This window comes from Natator depressus, chromosome 4 (assembly GCF_965152275.1).
Source record: "Natator depressus isolate rNatDep1 chromosome 4, rNatDep2.hap1, whole genome shotgun sequence".
Taxonomy (NCBI): Eukaryota; Metazoa; Chordata; order Testudines; family Cheloniidae; genus Natator; species Natator depressus.
The window spans coordinates 121112748-121134094 of NC_134237.1; the positions used below are offsets into that span (position 1 = coordinate 121112748).

The 21347-nt window shown below is 41.7% G+C and overlaps 2 protein-coding genes across 11 annotated transcripts in view; one reads left to right on the plus strand and one right to left on the minus strand.

Annotated features, from left to right (window-relative positions):
- MFSD10 (major facilitator superfamily domain containing 10) overlaps positions 1 to 16906 on the plus strand; it is a 33718-nt gene extending 16812 nt beyond the window's left edge. For all 3 annotated transcript variants that reach the window (XM_074951794.1, XM_074951793.1, XM_074951795.1), the window contains 7 exons: positions 1632 to 1740; positions 3418 to 3529; positions 5237 to 5345; positions 7767 to 7857; positions 9521 to 9568; positions 11492 to 11581; positions 13856 to 16906. In XM_074951794.1, the coding sequence (XP_074807895.1) occupies positions 1632 to 1740; positions 3418 to 3529; positions 5237 to 5345; positions 7767 to 7857; positions 9521 to 9568; positions 11492 to 11581; positions 13856 to 13962 (666 nt within the window). In that variant the 3' untranslated portion in view covers positions 13963 to 16906. The remainder of the gene's footprint in view (positions 1 to 1631; positions 1741 to 3417; positions 3530 to 5236; positions 5346 to 7766; positions 7858 to 9520; positions 9569 to 11491; positions 11582 to 13855) is intronic.
- A 1397-nt stretch (positions 16907 to 18303) lies between these two features.
- ADD1 (adducin 1) overlaps positions 18304 to 21347 on the minus strand; it is a 123910-nt gene continuing 120866 nt past the window's right edge. For 7 of the 8 annotated variants that reach the window (XM_074951787.1, XM_074951786.1, XM_074951782.1 and 4 more), the window contains one exon: positions 18304 to 20599. In XM_074951787.1, the coding sequence (XP_074807888.1) occupies positions 20238 to 20599 (362 nt within the window). In that variant the 3' untranslated portion in view covers positions 18304 to 20237. The remainder of the gene's footprint in view (positions 20600 to 21347) is intronic. The other variant, XM_074951788.1, reaches the window with a different exon arrangement.

Consider the following 21347-nt stretch of genomic DNA (forward strand, 5'->3'; position numbering starts at 1 on the left):
TTGACTTTAGGGCTTGCAGCAGGGCTTATGCAGTGTCATTGTCTCTGTCCCTCCCGCTAAGTAGCACCCAGCCCTTCAAACATACCCTCCGTTTACAAGGCACTTGTGGAATGGAGAACCCTCTGTCTCTATATTTGGGCATTTAGAATAGCACAGGAAAGTTTGCCTGTGCTATTCCAGCCATGGTAAAAACTTTAGACCTTCCCTAAGTGATGCCAGCAGGATGTGTCATGTGAAATGGCGGTTCCTTTATTCCCCCGCTATGATTTTTTATGGCTCTTTCATGCATCATGTCGTCTGAAATCCTAGCTAAGGACTTTGACACTTTTTCCCTGTGTACTTTTAAAAATTCAAACTATTCCTTTTGCATGTTTATGGCAGTCTGTTAGGGCTATGGACTCTCTTTGTAGACAGAGATGGTGTGAGAGTTCATTAGCTAAGGTCTGGACAGTGCTTTGAAGATATAAAGTGCATCCGTATTATTATGTAGGGATCTTCAATCCATCTTGTGGCTCCCCCATGCCTGCCTCATGAAATTATGATTCAGACCTGCCTTAAAGAAACCACTCCATTTAGCAATGGTGATTTCATATATTTAATAGTTTTCTCTAATTCTCTCCACCTTGATTTTTAAATCCAAATGCTTTGATGGTGAGACAGTAATTGACTCCACAGAGCAATCTATTGTGGGATCACAGAAGGCTCTGGCTAAGGTGAGGCATAAGCAGCAAGGGTAGATGAAATCTTAAAAAGCAGAGATTCCCCTCAGTGAAAAATTAGCAGATAAAAAATACAGACCACATTAGCACAATGTTTCTAGAAAGGATTTTTTTTTCTCATGATTTCCCAGTAGGTGTCAGTGGCTGGTTAAAAGGGTTGCAAATGCAAACAACAAAGAAGTAGCTTATATGCTACACATTGGGTCATTGGGTGTGATACAGATCGTGTAGCTGGTTGCACATGTTGCATGTATTTCAATAGCCCTAGGGGACCTGATCTTTGGGGCTTCTATGTGCTAGTGTAATACAAACAAATAATAATGTATGCCTTATAAATATGCAAAGCCAGTGGAGCCCATCTGGACAACAGGGAAGTGAAGATTGGTGAATGGAACACAGGCAAACTTGTCCTGTCCATTCTTAATAACAAAACTAAGAGAGGTAAAGTAAAAGCGGAGAAATGCTGTTATCTGCTGGTTATTTTTATTTGGCCCCTGACATATCCTGGCTTCAGGGTGATATGGGTATAAGCTAACCAATAGCCAAAATCAGTCTGTAGGTGCTTGGGGTAAAATTGTGCACACAAACCCGTTGTTTATATGTGTGTATCTGGTAGACATGCCATTAGCTGATTGCAGAGTTTGTGTATGCACCTGTGTATGGAGAACATTTGCTCATGTGGCCTGTGTCAAGTCTGGTTAGAGGTAAAAACCTTGCATTCTGCTTTCTGTGAAAGGTTTTGGTATTTTTTGTTTTTGTTAGAAATGTTCCACCTTTTGGCTACCAAGGGCTAGTTTTGAAGCACATTTATATGCATTCAAAACATTAGGATTGTTGGCAGTGGGTTGTGCAAACCTAATTCATCCTGCTCTAGTTCATACAAGCTAGCCACAGTTGCCTCTCTCTTCTTAGGTATCCTCCATGATGTGTGGATTTCAGGCAGGGATTGACTTGCTTAGTCCGCTGGCTTTGTTTCAGTTCTCTGCAGTCACCAGAGGAAAGGACTCACCTTCGAGGGAGAGTAAGTGCTGCTTGTTTTTTCACGTTATGCCATATGTGTTCCCTTGATGTGGCGGTGATTTCTAAATACACTTTTTCTCCCTTTATCTTGACCATTTCAGAAGCAACCCCACCTCTCCCCTTGATCTTTCAGACCTATGTTAACTATTTACAAAATGGGAGTTGCAAGCTGCATTGGGTGTTGACCAGGGCTTTGTTATCTCCAAGGGATGGCTTTGAGGTTTTATGTCAGGGGTCTAGAGCCACTCTCCTTTCCATCATTCCTTCTCCGTTCTGCGTGGGCATTAGCTGTAGGTACATCACAGCAAATTAAATGACCTAAAGAGACAGATCAAGCCATGAGTTGGGTAACCTTGTTTCCACAGTGCCAGGCTGGAAACCAGGAATGTCAGATCCTGAGGCATAGGTGCAGACTCTGTTGGCCTTGGATCACCCATGGGAAAAAATAGTGGGTGCTAAGCACCCACCAGCCACTGCTGTTTGACCACACTACCAAACAGCTGTTCAGCAGCTCAGGGAGGAGTTTGGGAGACAGTGGTGGGCGGGGGCCTCAGGGAGGGGGTAGAGCAGGGGTGGGGCAGGGAGGGGGCGTGGCAGGGGCAGGAAGAGGCGGGTGAGGGCAGGGGCTCAGGGGGAAGGGCAGAGTGGGGATGGAGCAGCCCTAGGAAAAAACTAGCAGTCAGCGCTTATGTCCAAGGCATTTTTCCCTCTAATTGGAGAATTTGGAATTTTGATTTCAAACTTCCCCTCTCAAAGTTTGGGGATTTTCAGACACAGGGCTTTGGCTGAGACTTTCTCTGAGTAAAGGTATTTGGAATTTGCCAGTCATACCAGTGAGTTAATCTGTCCTTCCAGCTACTGTAATGGTGGAAAGGAATAGTGTTAGACACATGAAACACATCTTATTCTGAACTGTGTAGCATAAAACCATATAAAACCATCTCCATCTACTTCTGTAAAGCATAGGACTCCTTTTTCAAGGCCAATTACAAACCACCTACATTCTATAATTGACCACTTCCACTAATGCCTAAGAGATAGACCAACAACATTTGTATTCATATTCGTCCTATAAAACAGAGGTATTAAATGAAAGAAAACATTGAGGGCTAAATGTTGGGGGGTAGTGGAGGGAAAGTCTTTACCCATTGGCTTCCTTCCAGTAGGAAGAGAACCTTAATGATATGACTGAGTGTTCACTTCCTTGGAAGTTATTGCTTTTATTTTTCACTTTAATTCCTAAGAGCTGGTCTACACTACCCCTTAAATTGATGTAATGTATACGTTGCTCAGGGGTGTGAAAACAACACCCCCCTGAGCAATGTAAGTTACATTGACTTAAAGCGGTGTCCACACAGTGCAATGTCAGAGGGAGATGCTCTCCTGCCGACATAGCTTCCGCCTCATGCAGAGGTGGAGTAATTATGCTGACGGGGGAGCACCCTCCTATTAGCATAGTGCGTCTTCACCGGACATGCTACAGCAGTGCAGCTGCACCAGTGTAGCACAGTAGTGTAGACTTACCTTTATGCTCTAGTCACAGAAGTATACAGAGGCATCAGAAATAAGTTCTGGACCCTTTTTATTTAAGTGATACTAAATGTTGCTTTTGTTATCTTTTTTTAAAATGGTACTTATGGTGTAGTGTCTCCTTCTCTCTTTTTTTTTTTTTATTTAGACCTTCAGAATCTCAAGGTCCTGGGCCTAGTTTATTTCCTCTATCTCTTCCTGTTTTCTGGTCTTGAATACACATTGAGTTTTCTCACCCATCAGCGATTCCAGTTCAGCAGGTAAAGTGTGCTTAGAAGAGATGTGCTGTGTACTCTCTAGTGTTTCTTTGCTCATTGTTTTCCCAAGAGACTCTCTCAAGGCTTCTCCTAATTTTCAAGGGTGCCTTTTAATGACAAGTGTTAACGTGCTACAAAACTGCATTCTGTTACAAATTGATTTCTAATGCTCCAAGTTTTCTCTTTATAAGCCAGGAAGAATAGTTGACATACAGACACATCTATCAGGAAAGCAAATACTCTGATGGAATCAAAACAAATGGAAAATGTACTGTGAATTTGTGCTTAACTGGCCTGGCTGTATTGATTCATGTAAAGCTACCCAAAGAGCTTTTCTGTGTCAGCATGTATCTTAAGGCTTAAATAAAGCAGAATGGATATAGGGTTTAGCTATGTGATTATATTTGCTCAGCAGAGTTCTGTACTATATACAGTGTGCAAACCCTTATGTAATGCAACTTCTGGTTCGCTGAATTCCTCTAATCAAACCCTGTCATACTCTTTCATATTGTTATTCTCTTCTTGAAAGCAGTTTAATTGCTGGCTTGTAGAGAGAGTCCCAACTTGGGACCAGATCTAGCAGCATTTACTCCTGTGAGTAGTCCTTATCTCTGGTTGGTTTTGTTTCTGGATATTCTTTCTATTCCTGTCTTTCCCTCATCATAATATGATTTACAAAGATCTTTGTGACATGTTTCAGAGTAGCAGCCATGTTAGTCTGTATCCGCAAAAAGAAAAGGAGTACTTGTGGCACCTTAGAGACTAACAAATTTATTTGAGCATAAGCTTTCATGAGCTACAGCTCACTTCATCGGATGCTGTAGCTCATGAAAGCTTATACTCAAATAAATTTGTTAGTCTCTAAAGATCTTTGTATGTCACTGGAAGCCTTTTCCTTTGTGATAATCCTGCTTCTTCTGCGCAATTCATTCAGTAATATAATAACTATCTGCTGTTTGGATATGTCCCTCTTATGACCATGATTATGACTGTGTTATGACATCCTTGAATGAACTGGCCAGGAGGACAAGCTAGTTATGTAGGTAAGAGTTGATACAATTCAAATACTTTGGTAGCCAATAGTGATGAGAGAAGACCAGTCCAGGAATTATGTTTTGCCCAAATTTATATCTTTTTAATTTAAAATTTGTAAGTGGTTTATTAAAGATGCTGTATTTTCTACAGAGGAGGAACAGCATGGGCAACGGCAGTACATTCCCCATCAATGTACCTTTACCCTCATCTCAAGGGGCCACTGCCAGGGTTAATTGTTCAGTTTCCTTCCCCTCTCTGCTGAGACTGCTGATGGGGGTGTTGGTTTCTAGGATGTGAAACACCTGGTACACTGGAAACCAACAACTCATTTCACATAGGTCACCAGAAAGCCATCAGACAGTAAGCTATTTCGGTCAGTAATGTCCTTGAATGCCTACCCTTGGGCTGCCCTAGGAATGCCTTAGATAGCAGCAGGCTAAAGTGAAGAGCTCTATATTTCTGAGCAACCCAATCTACCTTTATTTTTTTATTTTGACTGGTGGTGGTGGTGCCTAATTCTGTCTGAATGTTAAGACCCCTTTATTGCCATGTGGGCACCTAAAATATCCATCTCTTTAATTTAGGAAATAGTAATCTAGATCCAAGGAGAAGACCTTGTGTGTGAGTGTTAGCCATGTCTAATTTGTGCTTTCCCCTCTCTCCAATCCCTTCTAGTATGCAGCAGGGCAAGATGTTTTTCTTTATTGGGATGACAATGGCTGTGATCCAGGGAGGCTACACTCGCCGAATCAGACCAGGATGTGAAATCAAAGCCGTAAAAAGGGTATATTTCTCTTTCAAACATACATTATTTGTATTTATTCCATTTCCTCTTGACTCTGACATGCTACTTTTTAATTAATAAAGCAACCAGAGGGCATTTTATGGATGTAACTGTACTGGAGATTAAAATCAGAGGGATGGAGTAAGCTTTGTTTTGATTTTATCAGAACATCTAAGTGACTTCTCTAGGCCATTTCCTAACGCTTCTAATTGAATGGGCATATTTTGTCTATTACCACTGTAGTGACATTTTTCAAGCAAACAAAACATTAAAACATATGAACCATCTCCCACAATACTGTAGCTTCTTTCCCTCTAATATATTATTTAAAATTTCTGTAATCTAAGTTCTTCATAGCTGTTGACACTTCTGAGAGTTAGCCCAGTTCACACACAGGCTCAAGTCTACGTGATGTGAGGAGTATATTTTCCAGTGATTTCTGGTATGGTTTAGTGGTGCGAACACAGGACTAAGAGGCAAGAACTCCTGTAATCCCATCTCTGACTGCCTTTCTGGCACTGGGTAAATCATTTTAAGGGATGCTATCAATTTTGAAATCTAGTCAGTATTAAAAAGAGTAAGTATGTTTGTACAGCACCTAGTGCAATAAAAATACAATTAATTAGTTTCAGATACTACACCTGCTCCTGTGTCCCCTTGCCAATATTGGTGGTTTTTATAATCACATCAGTTTTTTTCCAAAGGCGCTTTCCTTTCTATGAAAATAAGCGCAAATGGGGAAACAGTGAAACTTACTGTACAGCAAGTGCTGTCAAATGCATAAGTTAAACAATGTGGGGAAAAATAGAGAATCTTTTTCTCTAGTCTCCTCCAATTATAGTGCTCTTCAGTGTTCAGACAAAGGCGTGTTATTTTTTTAAAGTTGATAGCGTCCCATACATCTCTTTACCTTTCTTTACCCGTCTATAGAATGGGGATGATAATAGCTGCAATTCCATGCGTGTGATGGGAGAATGTTGCCTAATGCTTGTGAAGCATTTGGACCAGGAAAATTGCTGCCTCGTACATTGAAACGTGCAAAACTAGACCAAACAGCTTTTCAGTGTTTCTAGAATCCTTGCTTTTCCCTGGTGATAGTCTCTCTGTTTTGCATTACTTCTTTGCATGGTTGCTCAGTGACATACTGTATACTTGGACTATTAAGCCGCTATCAATTTATTGTATGTAATTTCCAGGCCAGCATAGTATAGAATCATGACAGAGCAGAAGGATTAACGAGCTCTACTTCACACTAGTTAAGTTTAACTCAGCTTTTCTTAAATGCTATTTCTGCTGGTGAAACCAACTCCATCATGTTTCCTGGCAAAAGAATGTGAATGGTTCCTCTGCTGTACCAAAGACAGCAGTGCAAGGAGTCCATTTTAGAAGTCTTTGCATGGTAGTGCTCTGTATTTGCACTACTCTGTCCTTTATACTGACCACCTTCTCCTCCCATTCCTTCCCTGTCTCACCTACTGTGACTGACTTCAGCTCATTGCAGTACATCTGCTGTCACACACCCCATTAATCTTTATGCCCCTTCATCCTCAACCACAGGTGCATGTATAGTTTGCAGTCAGTGCACCCTATTTAGTTAGCATGGACCACTCAGGTACAGTAAACACTCCTGCCTTCACTGGCCCTGCGTGTACCATGTTTACTCAATATACTACTTTGCTGGCTCTGGTGAAAGTGTTTCCTTCCGTCATGGTTAACTCTAGTAGCTCAGATGTGAATCTGGGTCAGTATTGTGGGTGTGGTTCCTCTTTAGTAGAGTGAAAGCAGCAATTCAGCTATCCTTGAATTGTAAAAATGTGAGAGTTGGTGAAAAATTAAAGTCCTCCTTTGTGAATCACATGGTGGAGCCCGGCTCTGATAGTGTGCTTTCAAATAGGAAGGGAGAGAGGACAATATGGGAACAAAGATCTACTGCACAGCAGGAAGAGGAGAATCATGTCCTGTTTCTTTTTACCTTGGGGTGGATGGTGTTCTTTGAACTCTAAGGATCTTCTTCCCCTGCACCACGGTGACTAACCCTCCAGTTGATGAGGGGTGGATGCAGCATCTCCTAGCATCCATCAGCACTACCAGGAGAAGGGGGACAAAATGCTCCTATTGCTCTATTCTACACAAGCTTCTTTCCCAGTTCTGCCAATCTTGCCTGGGCATTCTCTACCTCTGCATCCTCAGTGACACAATCTCCACTTCCCCAACACCAAAAAGGAAATAAATCTCCCATGAGGAAAAACAACAGACCAACTTAGAAAGGGAAACGTGGTAACATGGGAACTGTCTCCTTAACTTAAATAGTGCCCCTCTCAGCAGCAGCGCAGTGCCAAGAAACCTAGGATTAGGCTTTTGATGAATATGGCTGTAGATGTAATAGAGACACACTCATTTTGCATTTTTTTTTTTTTTTAGGCTATAATGCTGCTGATTCCAGCTTTCATGTTAATTGGATGGGCTGGTAACGCGACGGTGCTGAGCGCTGGACTGTTGCTCTATTCTTTCGGTGAGCTATTCAGATAGTTCCCAATAGGTACTGAAGCCTAAGTATGGCAAATCAACTTCATAGATTTCCTCACCCTGTTTAATAAAGATGTACTTCAGGCTTCATGGAATAGGTAATAAAAGTTGACTTTCTGGCTTATAAAACCTGGAAGGAATCGCAGCTCTGGGTTATTCTAATGCTAATTGTACCCCTAGAAGTTGTCATGGTGCCGTTTGTAAATGTCACCAGCACTCATCTTGTCTCAGCTGACTGAGGAGCATTTCAGATTCTTTTTCTCTCCCAGACCTAGAGACAACTTGTACATTAAATAAAAATACCCCAGCTTAGTAAAAGGCAGGCAGTTTTGCTGTTCAGAACTGCAACAGCTGCATTATTTATTACACCTTGGAGGCTGGGCTGAGGAGAGCTGCATAACTGTCTGTCGGAGCAGGAATGAGAAGTGCTGTATATAAACACTCTGATTTATGCTACAACACAGTCAAGGGAGGACTTAGAAGAGCAGAAAATTATGCTGTTGACTGCCTTGCTAACCACAGGTGGGGAAGGTTGGGACAACTCAATCTGTCATTTATGAAGAAAAGTGCAGAAGTGTGTGTGCATGGACATATATATGTTTAAAAGGAAGTAATTTTTGCAGATTCAGGCCTCCATTCAGGAAAGCAATTAAGCATGAGCTTAGGTCTGTCCCTATTTGGAAAAGCATGTAAGCAAGTGCTTGACTTCAGTGGGACTTAAGCACCTTAAATCTTTTCTTGGACAGGCACCATAAGATGTTCCCAAAAGAGTTAACATTATTACAACAACAGGATATTCTCTTTTGAGTGGAAGGGATACATTTTATAATGGGTACAAAATTTTAAATCCCTGAATTAAAAACAAAAGGTTTCCTGTTTTAGGAAGAGTCTGTTTGCCAGCTTGCTTGTCTAGAGACAAGTGTATGTGAAAAATTAACAAATCATTCAGATTCACTGGAGGATGCCTAGCTTCTGCCATCTGATTGTCCTTTCCTTGCTGGGAAGTATTTTGTATGCTACAGCTCTTCCTTGTTGGGAGAAAAACAGTCTGTTTCAGTAAGAGGGCAGTTCTCATTGTTAGATCTTGGCTGTTGTGTGTAGTTTGGGCTCTGTGAGCTAGCATGTTTTCTCACTAGACTTGGCATCTGCATACTGCATTGTAGAACAATATGGTTGCTTTTATCAACTTTATACACAAGTACTATACACTTATGTGTCTCAGAGGACTCTTCATGATTCCACACATGGCAATCTCACCGTGCATGTGATGTATGAAAGATTCCCTCTCCCACTACACCTGACAAGATGATAGATATCTGGAAAACTGCTAGTTAGCTGAATAGAATGTAACTGTGACCTTTATGCCCCTTCCCTCTAGGGCTCTCAGGAAGAAAGACTGTAATATAAAACAGCTGCTGAGTGCTCATAGCCTTTACGGCTCCAAGAGTTGTTTGTGTAGGTTGGCTTTGTGGGGGTGTTTTTATTATTAAATTGAATGAAAACTTATGATTCATTGTTGGTATAATGCTCTAGGGCTCCACATTTTTCTGTGCAGTAGTAACCAGTGTGGCTGCATTTCTAGCTATCCTTGCTGCTTTGAGCTCTCTGCTGTTTAGTGCTATTCTAACCAACTCTTCCATCTTTTCCAGCCGCTGCCATTGTTGTTCCTTGTTTGTCAGCAGTGGTGTCAGGCTATGGTAAGTGGCTCTTCACTTGTTTGAGGGGTAGCACTTGTCTGTACAAAGCTATCTTTAACTGGAACGGTGCAAATACAAAATTCAGTTCCACTTAACAGCCATTTGCTGCTGCAGAAATATGCATTTGGCGCTGGAACCTGGACTTTCAGAACTGACATGGGGTTACACGAGTTAGATTTATAACGTACCAAAAGCCTGTCCTCAGCTCTAAGTGCATTTGACAAAAGCTAAATACTATCAATTAAAAGTAAAGGCATTAGCTAATGCATCCCCACAAGCCATGCTGCTCTCATCTACTCGAAGTGACAAAGGCATGAATAGCAGTAGCAAGGTTACAAACTCCTGGTGGGGAGAAGGCCTTTCTAGACACTGATGCTCTGTGACAATTTAACTGCAGCTGGGGACCCAACAATCCGGGTACCCTCAAATGCAGTATCTTGTAACAGGTGGGACAATCAAGTAAGAAGGACTCCATATCTTCTGGTTGCTTCCTTCAACCTGCCAGCATTGCCTTGGTCTTATCAGGCTTGAACATCAGCTAGCTAGCTCTCATCCATGCCCTGTTCCCTCTCAGACCCTGGTGCAGGTGTTTGACAGCACTGGTTCGGTCAGATGAGATAGAGATACAAACCTAGCTATCAAATGGCATGCTGAATGTGCCTCTGCCCGTACCATCCTGCAGGCCTCATGGACTCATTGCATAGAGAGGATACTAGATGGAACAGTATGGAACACCACCCTCAAGCAGGAAGAGAAAATGCCCAACACTGGGAACTCTGGAAACAGTCTGCAAGGAAGGAACAAAGTCACCTGAGAGCAAGTCTGCCCACTTCTGCTGCAGGCAAATCGCAAACACTTTGTGAGCAGCGGTGTCAGATCTAACACTCCTGGCATCTTCATCCATTGCAAGGAGATCACCTACCAACATCACTATTGCTGTATCTTCTGCGTACTCAGGCTTGACACCCAAATTGATAGGGTTAAAGATATCTGAGGCATCTAGTTCACTCATCACCACCTTCTCTCTAATCCTAACCCAAAATAGAAGATCAGGAAGAGGACAATTGATTGTTGGTTTCTTGAACTAAGGCTGCACAAAAGCCTCCTTAAGGAGAGCAGGCTGCTGATCTCTCTAAAGAGAAGCACTGACCATCTCTGCCAGCAGTGGAACCAGTTCTTTCACGCTGGTTTGATCAGCAAGGAAAAACATGGGTCCAAAGCACTGGTTGTTTCATAATACTCTTGCACAAAATACACAAAGAAACCATAGCTGCTGTATCATGCACTGAAGACTGACCCCTTCATTCCATTACAGCCTCCAGTATTAGTAATGGTTGCTTAGGGATAATAAGAAGACAGAAAATGCTGTTTCTTATTATATTGACTTGGTGCAGTTTATACTCATATCTGTGTATCTACATACTGACATGTGCATGTATCATTAACCTTTCTTTTTAAAACCTCGTCTTTTATATTTACTGATCCCTATAGTTTCTCTACCTAAATCTGTTAAAAACAAAGAAGATGTAAAAATTCATTCTCTAAGAAGGAGAACATGAAGCTGTTGAGAACAGTGAAGAGCAGTATTAGCTTCTGTGAGGTTCTCTGTGCAATGAAATGCTGTTTTGGCACTGAGCTGCAGTATGTGAAAGCTGATGAACAAGCGCTCACAGCAAGAGCAATTAATTATATTTTCCCAACGAAGAAGGGAACGAAGGGAATGTTCAGCAACTACTGTCACCTCCTCAGTGGAGAGGAAAAACTTCTAAGGAAGCAGAGTGCTCAGTGGATGGGGAGTGAGTGGGCTGTGAGTGGTATAAAACAGCAAATCTGACATGCACAAAAACCAGGATTCAAGTGCAGGGAAAAAAAAGGTCTTATTCAAAGAACTAACTAATTGGTGTGACACTTTTCCTTGCACAGGCTCAGCCAGCCAGAAGGGAACAGTAATGGGAATTCTGAGGAGCCTGGGGGCCCTAGCAAGAGCTCTGGGACCAATCTTGTCAGCAGCAGGTAAGCAGTGCATGCTCCTGCACCACCCTAAGCAATATAAAATGTAATTCTCTGGCTCTTTCAGCCTGGCAACATTTAGAAAGTTCCAGGGAAGGGGCCATAGGGAGAAACAGGTGGGACATAGCAATGGGAATGTCGAGATGACTGAGTAGTAAATTGCATGTCTGAACATTTCTAACTGTTGCAAGTTAAGGGCCAAGTTACCCCCTCATGGGGGTCTCCCATTGACTTTGACAGGAATCGTCACACATGGATCAAGCTACTCAAGACAGCCTTTTAACGGACTTTTAATGGCTCGGTCAGCTGTGCTGACCAGAGCTGCCAGGATCCATTTTCGACCGGGCATTCCAGTTGAAAAACCAGATGCCTGGCAACCCTAAGCTCAGCTGACTAAGGGTCAGGCTATGCAGTGCAGCCACTTGGGGTGGAACCTGGGCTCTGAAACCCAATGAGGGGAGAGGGTCGTAGGGGTTCCCATATTTAAGTTCCCAAAAAGAAACCCAGAGATATGGTAACCTTAGTCGCAGAGCCCTGGATCCTGCCCAAGCAAGACTGTCAACACTGATACTCCTAGCCCCACTGAGCAAGCAAGAGCCAGAGTCAGTTAAGCTGTGGTTTGGACTCGCTGCTGTGGGTTTTTTGCTTCCAGCTGCAGTGTCCATGTATAGGGAGGTCTAACAGGTCCAGAGTAGGAGGCAGAGGCGCCTTGGGTCTAAGCCTGGCTCCGACAGATTCTGCCCATCCAGTGTTTAAATGCACAGAAAAGTTTTTATGTAACGTATGTCCCCAATCAGCATCTCCTGCTGGCTAGCTTAGGCAGCTCCCCACCTGGCATGCTGGTGCTTGTGAATCATAGTCTGTAGTGCCTGTCTCTTCCCAGTTATTGTACAGGGAGCCTCAGGGCCTAGCTCAGCTTTGTGGAATGCCATGTTGTTCCTGTGATTTTCTACCAGCCTCAACGTTAGGCTTTGTGACATTTAATATTGTGTCCTTCCATGAGTGCAGGGGCCTGGACTCAATGACCTCTTGAGGGCTAAAAGAATAACATATGGAAAAGCAGTGAGGCCACAGATATTGCTTACTATAAGTAATTAGGCTGGTGCTTGACTAAGAGAACATCCTGTGTGGGGCACCTTAGTTGACAGGAGCACTTAGAAAGTAGCAGACAAGCTAATTATTTGAAAGGTACGGCTCCAAATTTCCTAAGTGTATCAATTGCGTACTTCCATTTGCTTCCTCCGAGAAATAGTGTGTCTCATCTGTCAAAGCCCAAAGGGAAGGGCGGAGATGTGACTGGGGCAAGTATAGCTGTGCTTTGCTACTAATCATGCAGTTTTCACCCCCTTCTGCCATGTTCAGGTTTTTTCCTTGGGAGGGATGGGGGCCGTGGGAGAGTAGGGAGAAGAAAATCAGTCAGTTCTGGCTAGATCCATATTTACCATTTGATACCATGAAGGTAGATGATTTAATACTTACTTGATCTCAGCTTAAAACATAGGTAGTGTAAAGGCTTGAAGTGGTGGCAATTGAGGGTCAGTTGTTGTGGAGAGAAGGGGATAGCAGGAACAAGTGGTGGAGGATGGGATTCGGATGCAGGTACAAATACGGACTGTGTATAGTGAAGGGAAGAAACGAGTTTAGGAGCAGATGCTCGTTAGGAAGAAGCTGACAGCAGCAGCTTGCATGTATGGATCCTGCTTCTCTCACATGGGCCCCATTGCCTTCTTTCATAACTGATGTCTTTCTGCACCCCTCTCACGCTCTTGCTGATGTGTTCCTTCTGGCTCTCAGCTGCTGGCTGTCTGCCAGCCCCAAGTTCCTGCTAAGTGCAGCAGGAGTGGAGGTAGCTCCGACTGTGGAATTAAATGGTTTGGAACTGAGTTAACTAATTGGCTTCCAGTGAAATCTAAACAAGACAAAGTAAGGGAGGGTGGGTTGGGTAACAGCAGAACAATTGTCTGTGGCTGTAGAAAGTGAAAAGAATCTACCTAATTTTAAAACTTTCCTTTTGAAAATCATTGTTTGTCTAGATAGTGTAACGTAGTTACATAAGAACGGCCACACTGGGTCAGACCAATGGTACATCTAGCCCAATCATCTGACAGTGTGTACAGAACAGGGCAGTTGAAGTGATCCATCCCTGTCTTATGACCTATAACATGCAAGTACTCAAATTTGTACCAAGGCTGCACAGGAAGTCACTTTGAAAAAACCTTTTTAATGTGTACAATGAAGATAGCCCCCCAAGAACTAAATATCTTATTTCTTTTGCAGTTTATTGGCTGGCAGGAGCTGAGGTTTGCTTCACTGTTTGTGCAGTTTTGTTCCTGCTTCCCCTCGTTCTTCTTGGTTACATGAAGCAGCAAACAAAGGAGGAATAACCAAAGAGTGGAGCAACATTATGGCTATTACAGAACTACTCATGTCCAAGGGACTTCTAAAATGGTGGAGAGTCAGCTGGCAAGAAGCAATTTAAAATGGAACAACACTTTGTTTTGATTTGCTGGAAGGCCAACTCAAATTCCATTATGCAATACTCACCAGCATATACACCATTGTCACAACATTGTTTTTTCTTACACACACCCCCTAATTCTCAAGGAGATGGAAACCCAGCTGAAGTTATTCTCTCCAGCACTGCCTGTGAGCCAGTTTGACTAGGTTTGAGATCAGAAGTATCTGATGCAAGTGTGTGTCATTCAGCAAATTGTATTCCTGCTACATCAAATGGTGAGATCATGCCAGCTATATGGGCAGAAAAAGGTTGAATTCAGCAAGCTGAGACTCACTCCACAACAGAATTTCGTGCTTAAATTAACTACAGTTCCCAACCAGATGCAGCATGTAAAACACCATCATTTCTCACAGACTCATGTGCACAGTATAATGTTTTTTACATATCCTTCCTGTGCCCTTTTCATTTTAATCACTGGCTGCTCATTCTGCTGCTCTGACAGAACATGGATTAGCAGAGTTTTCAGGCAGCTACATAATGGGGAAATTGATCAAGACCCTAGCCACCTGAATTGGTTCATGGTGAGAAAATACAACCCCTCCCCCATTTTGTGAGGGTCATATTGAGATTATTTTGCCAAACCCTTTGCACAGCCCCCTTTAGTGGAATTTGTATCTAGTGCCTTAAGCTATGGGTGGTTTTTTTGTGGGGGGAGGAGTTGGTATCCTGAGTTTCGTAAGACCTGAGAGAGCCCACTATCAATCTTGACTCTAGTCCTACGGTTTTGCTAAGGGATCATAAATGAACAGGTGGCCTGACTGTTATATACAATAGCATTGGAAAAGTGTGTTAGCTACATTTTATACTCCTATTTTGTGTAACAGGTTTTTCAATACTGAGCATTTACCAAATATTTGTATTTTACACTACAAACAGTTCATTGCAAACTGGTCTACTGCAGTTAGTGTGGTTAGTAAGATGCACCATAATAAGATGCATATTTTTAGATTGTCCTTTTGTTAGTCAATCATTGGCCTACATAAAGCTCTAGCTGACTGCACAGGAATGCAGGGGCCGGGGGGGGGTGTGTCTCACTGTGTTCAACTTCATGTTGGCGTGCAATATGCTAAGGCCATTAATAAAGGAGAAGTGAGACCTTTTTGTTTTGTCTTAACTCACAGTTCTTAGCCTGTTGCTTAGGTAACCCCAAAAGGTTTAATTAGGGCTTGTTTCCACTGCAAAATTATACTCATTGGTCACTATTGTAAAGAACCTGATTAACTGGCACAATGCTGACCATGATTTGCCCTTGTCTACATGGGCTTCTGTGTTATGGTCAGCCGCATGTTAGTTAACTTGATTGTTCAAACAAGGAAAAACTTTGAAGTGTAGAACAACCCCATCCATTTAGGAAAGTAACCAGAGGTTTAGAAAGTGTGTCTTTCTCGGTTTCTCCATGTGCCATCTCACTGCAACCAGAGCTATCCACTAATAGGTCTTTGTCATCTTCTGCTTGTCTTGCACAGGAGATGGGATGAAAGAGACCTAGTGGGTCACTCTGTCCAAGTACAGTCACTTCAGAGATGGTTTCCTAACCCTACTTCCCCATCAGATACCTTAGTCTTTGTCAAACCCAATGGGAGCCCAGGCTATATGGTAAGACTAACTGTGATCTTAAACTATTGTAGGCAATGAAGGTTTCTGTGGTATACAGTGTATTCTGGGCTCATCTGTGACTCAGAAGTCCACAGTTCCCTAAGTTTGACAGTAGAGAAGCTCACTCCTAAAGGATATCAAAGTAGAAAAACCTGAGACACACAAGTGCCTGGGTGGAGGTGGTGTACTTATTTGTACCTTAAAGATTTGGGTCTATTAGGCTCTTGTTTTGCCCTATTTTGCTCACCCTCATAAACAACTCATGGGAAGAGTGGGATTGCTTTAGCATGGGAGTTGGACAGTGAGGACCTAATTCCTTATCAGTGGAGTAGTTTCTACTCCCTCTTGCACATCACTGTGCAGTCTGCTTGGCTTTAACACATAAATTAGTGAAAAAACACGGTAGACAGTTGATCTCTCTGTAAGTAACATAACACGCATATCAGTCATTCTGAAGGAAACTGAAGCACTTCAGACTGCATATAGAAGGATCCTTGAAATACAGCCACCAGGGAGAAGACTGCCAGCTAGTCTACTTCCTTAACACTACACAACCATTTTTAGTAGGGGATGTGAAGAATAGCTTGGCCAGTGGAGGCAAGGGAACAGTTAGATGGGCTAAATGTTACCCAAGTGAGAATTTGGGTAACATAACAGAACTAACATCCCTACTCATAAGTAGTGTTAAGAGAATTTTGATGACAATAAGCAGTGATGGCCAGTCTTTCTTCAAGATCTTCAGAAACACACTGACCCATAGCAGGGCATTGCTTCAATACAGTTTCAGAGGAAAGAGTGCCGCCTACATTACATCCTAACACACTTGAGTTATTCTCAACTGTCTCCCATCCAAGGCCTGACAGTGCTTAGCTTGACTTCTGACAAGATCATAGCCTGAAGTGGTGCTATTGCAGACATAAAACTTGAACCGGTAAATGAATAATATGTGAACCCAAACCAATATGAGAGGCGCCCCAAACACATACTGCACCTGCTCAAGGAACAGAACTTTAGGTACCAAAATGAATCTTCTGGTAGGTTTTACACTCTTATGTAATATAGGAAACCAAAGTAATCCAGAGAGTTCTTGTAAGTGTTTTAAGACTCACTTTTATTAAATGTCTCAATTTGAGCTTTTTTTTTTTTATCATTTCCTATTATGCAGGTTTTATTCCATTTTTTTTTTTTAACAGCCCCGGAAAAAGGTTTCTGCAGCTTCTTGTTTGTCCCAAAATTTTATTTTGTATTCCTAGAGCCTTGGTTAAAAACAGAATTAGTGACTTTCACTAAAATAGTATTCCTAGTAAAGCCTAAAGAGTGATTGATAAAGGCAGAACATTTTCCCCCTGCCTTGGAAAATAACAAATTCTAAAGGACATGAGGATACTATGTTGCTTGTGAATCTACTCAGAAAGTAGAAAATGTAAATTTACAAGCGTGAAAAGCAGCTGTGCCCTCCCCCTGGCATTTCAGCAAACTATGTGGCATTTGTTCAGAGATTTCAAACCTCCAAACTACTGCATATAGACTGAGCATGAACTTAATATAAAGAATGAACCAAGCAGTGATCCCCTATTTAACGAATGAGACTTCAAATAAGGATTCTTAGCTTTTTCACCTGAGCACATATTCCACCCTAGCTTTAAGGACAACAGTTTAATGAACAAGGTTAATCTAGTAGGTTGTTAAAGTAGGCAGAATTATGCCAACCTGGAAGTGACCAGTGATCCTCCTGTTGCTCTCTCAGCTACACCAAATCCTCCAGAAGGACACTAACTGCAACATGAAGGAGGCTTTTTGTATTCTGTCTACATGTTCCCTCAATTAATGTTCAGACACGGATCGCTTTTAATGCTTGTCTCCGCTGCTTACTGTTAAAGTCTCTGGCCAGAACATTAGACATCACAGTCTGGTCTGGAACTTTAACAGCAACTAGTTTACTATAACAAAATCCTAGGTACTTTTCTCAAGAATTTTTTTTTACCCATTCAATTAAAATGGTTTGAAGACTATTCCCTAAGAGATTCTGGAAACTAAAACTGTACAACAGCTTTCAAAACAGACGGAAAAAAACTTACTCTTTTAAAGAAGAATTTTATTTGTGAGTAAAACTTAATGATACAACAAAGAAAGAAAAATACATGACTGTTTTCCCGCCACAGTGTGTAACCATACCTTACACAGCTAGATTTCATAGTGTAATACAAAGAATTGAAAGAACAAACTACAAAATTAGAATCAAAATCATTGCATATGTGGTCAAAGATAAAAGGGAGGACTCCATTATTAACTGAAACATGTAGCAATTGCTTAGTAATGTAATTATGACCCTGGCAATAAAACACAATTTAGCAAAGTAAGATAAGTACTGTATGCTTCCTAGTATACAGAGGACATAAAAGGTTAGAATACAAGCTCAAAGCCATTAGCGCCATGCAGTCCTTACTAGACATTATTGTTTAGGTGTCACTCTGAAGCAGTGATTTGCTGTTGCATCTAATTCCACCCTACTCTACGTATTCCAAAACAGAAGTCTCATTTCTGGTGTGTTCATTACTGCCACTAAACCTTTTCCTCCTCACCTGACGGTGCTATTGTCATATCTTGTAAATTTGTTTTCCTTTTACCACTTGAATTTGGTCCAAGTTTTCAATGCATCTGAGGCCTAATATAGGCTTTATTTTTGCACTAAAGCTGAACCTGTTCTACTACTCCAGTGGTCTCCAAAGAGGGGTGCGCCAGAGAATCCTAGGGGGTGCACAGCAGGAGGAGCGCCACCATACGGCACTCCACCATTTTTTTTCTTCGGCAGCAGCTCTGCATGCCTGCGGCAGGTCTTTCCTCCTTCTTTCTTTGGCGGCATGCTTGCGGTGAGTCTTCCCCTCTCCTTTCTTCAGCAGCACCGTGGGGGTGCGCGATCCAAAAACTTTGGAGACCACTGTACTACTCAATGCTTTCATACTGCACAAATTGCAAGGCATTCACTGTCAGCTATTTTTCTCACTATAAAACAGGTATTTTATATAATCTTATACGATACATCCATTATTGAATTTCATTTTAGTTATAGTCATTGCATGTAAGCCAACTTTTTCCTTTCATGGAGAAATCTTTGAATATTTTCTGCTGTTACAAATAGAAATGTGTCATTTGAACACTGACACTTGGAGCATCTTGGTTTATAACGGGGGTGAATTCATTAAGGTTTCTGGAAAGTTCACATGTGCAACAAAAGAAAATGTTTTGGCTTTCAAAAAGATAAATTGAAGGTGGATCTCTGCGTGTGCTCAGTGACAGAGAATTGTGACAGTAACTAGAAGAGGATGGCAAATAAAAAGTGAAAGTGATTTTCCTGACTTTGCTACATGCTAAATGCTTATGGAAATCTGTAGTAAAAGTACCTCTAAGGACTCTGGGAGGGATTTCTGTTCCCGACTTAACTACTGCTGGCAACACAAAGCAAGAAACACAAGCTACAGTAAGTGAAAACAAAAAGAGTTAATATAAAAACATATGTTAAGTCTTCAGTGTAATATGTTTACATTTTTATAAGGGGAGGGAGTGAAGATGCAAATGTGGCTTATATGCAACAGATTCGTATCTGCACCCAGGGAAGTTTTATCAAAACAATGAAATGTGCGCTGAAGACCCGATCCAAAACTGTCCATGCTCTAGATCACCAATTAAAAGTGTCCCAAAAGTCTGGATACAGGTTGAAAACAATTGTGTGTTAAAGACCAAACTGCTATGCAAGTGATTTCTGATGGTCTCTGATTTTGGTTGGGGTCTGTAACATATATTTCACAATACTGCATTTATTAGAAAAACTGAATGCACAGTATCAGCAGGAAACACCATCACCAGTTCAGTCCTCAGACACCACAAGGGTTAAGTTTAAGTTCCAGCTATATCACAAAACAGAATATAGGTGAAAGACAGCTTTTCTTGTTGTTGTTATTGGGGGGGTGGGGGTGGTAGGGAGAAGACAGGAGGGGTAAGGTATGGATAGTCTCAAAGCCTTACTATAACGTGATCTGTAAGCACAGATTGCAGAAGCATACAGCTCAGTTCAAGAATGTGCCCCCTCTAAAATGTAAACAAGCATCCTCTCTAAAATGCAATATTTAAAAAAGAATCCACTTGTGACTGATGAGTACAACATTGGAAAAGAGCACGTTCTGGAGTGAGCAGATACTGCACTGTGAACGTGGTCTGGTCAAAAATACTTGTGTTCATACATAAAGAAGTGTGGGCTTTAAATTAAAAACAGTGGTTCAATGTCTTCCACATGGAAGCCATTTAATTTTGTTTACAAATTAAGGATCAAATCTGTGATTTGCTGCTGAGAGCAGAGGTTTAGCACCTTTCTGCACATTAATTTCCTGTTATAACCTTAAACAATCAAGCTATAACTTGAGGGGTTGGTTGGTTGATTTGTTGCATTCCTTTACATAAGACAAAACACTCAGTACAATCCGGTACATTCTAGTGGTTAATGAATTTAGATTTTAAAATATGACAGTGTTTCTGCAGCGCATCAGGCCTTCAGGAGTCACTCTTCTTTTTGTTCTTCTTCAGGAAGGAAGGAGTGCGAAACTTCTTTTTCTTTTTGGATGGGGATTTCCCTGGAGATTCGTCACTACCTGGGTCGGCTGCTGTCCCCTCCTCAGTTGTTGGTGTTGTTGCCTCTTCAGCAGGTTGGGACTGGAGCTCTTGATTTTCTGTTGCAGGTGACTCAGTCTGGCTTTTGGTCAGATCTTCGCTGCACCTTTCTTCTTCCTCCTCCTCCTTTCCGAAGGTTGGGAACCCGAGTGCTTCTGAAGGCTCATCAGGGGTGAGGTCTGGGAGGGTTTGCTTGAAAGTTGCAGCATCACTGTCATCTTTGTAAGTCTGGTCCTGCAGTGTCTCTAATGGATGGATTGATATGAAATATTTAGTTAAATAGTGTGCTGGTCTCAAACACATTAAGGTGAAGCTACTGTACAGTGAGTGCTCTGTGTGAAAATCTAGCTCATTTAACTTATGTAATGCTTTTGGAATCTGTCTATTCTACTTTACCTTTGGGCACAGAGATGTAGGTGGAATATTCAAAAGGTTATTTTCAACTTCCTGCCAGACAGCAGATAAAGTTGAATCCAACCATAATGGTCTAAAGTGCAAGAGAGTAAATATCAAGGCTTCATAACTAAAACAGTAATGTAACTACATTTGAAAATGATGCTGAGGATTTTTAGCACAGTGAGCAGGGAATTAAACCTACAATTTTCATTGGCATTAATGAGATATTGTCACTAGGCTGCCAATTTTTAAAAGTTTTAATTTGTTGGGATGGAGCAAATTACATAAACATCGGACCTATGGCTTGATGTATGAGAATCTCACTAATTCTCATATTGCCAGGCCTCATAATAATCCCAGTATTTCCATGGAGCTTCTCAGAGAAGATTTAACAAGAGACAGCTTCATAGTGAGGTCTGCTATTGTAATGTTTTCATTATCTTGACCAGATTTGTTATGAGGTCTTATAAATAAAATCAATATAACCTGTCAAATTAAATTAGCTAAGCATGTTTTGTGATGCAGCCTTTTATATCACATGGGTTCACTTTGCGTGAATTAATCTCTGTGCAAAGCATGAGCCATAGCTTAAATGGG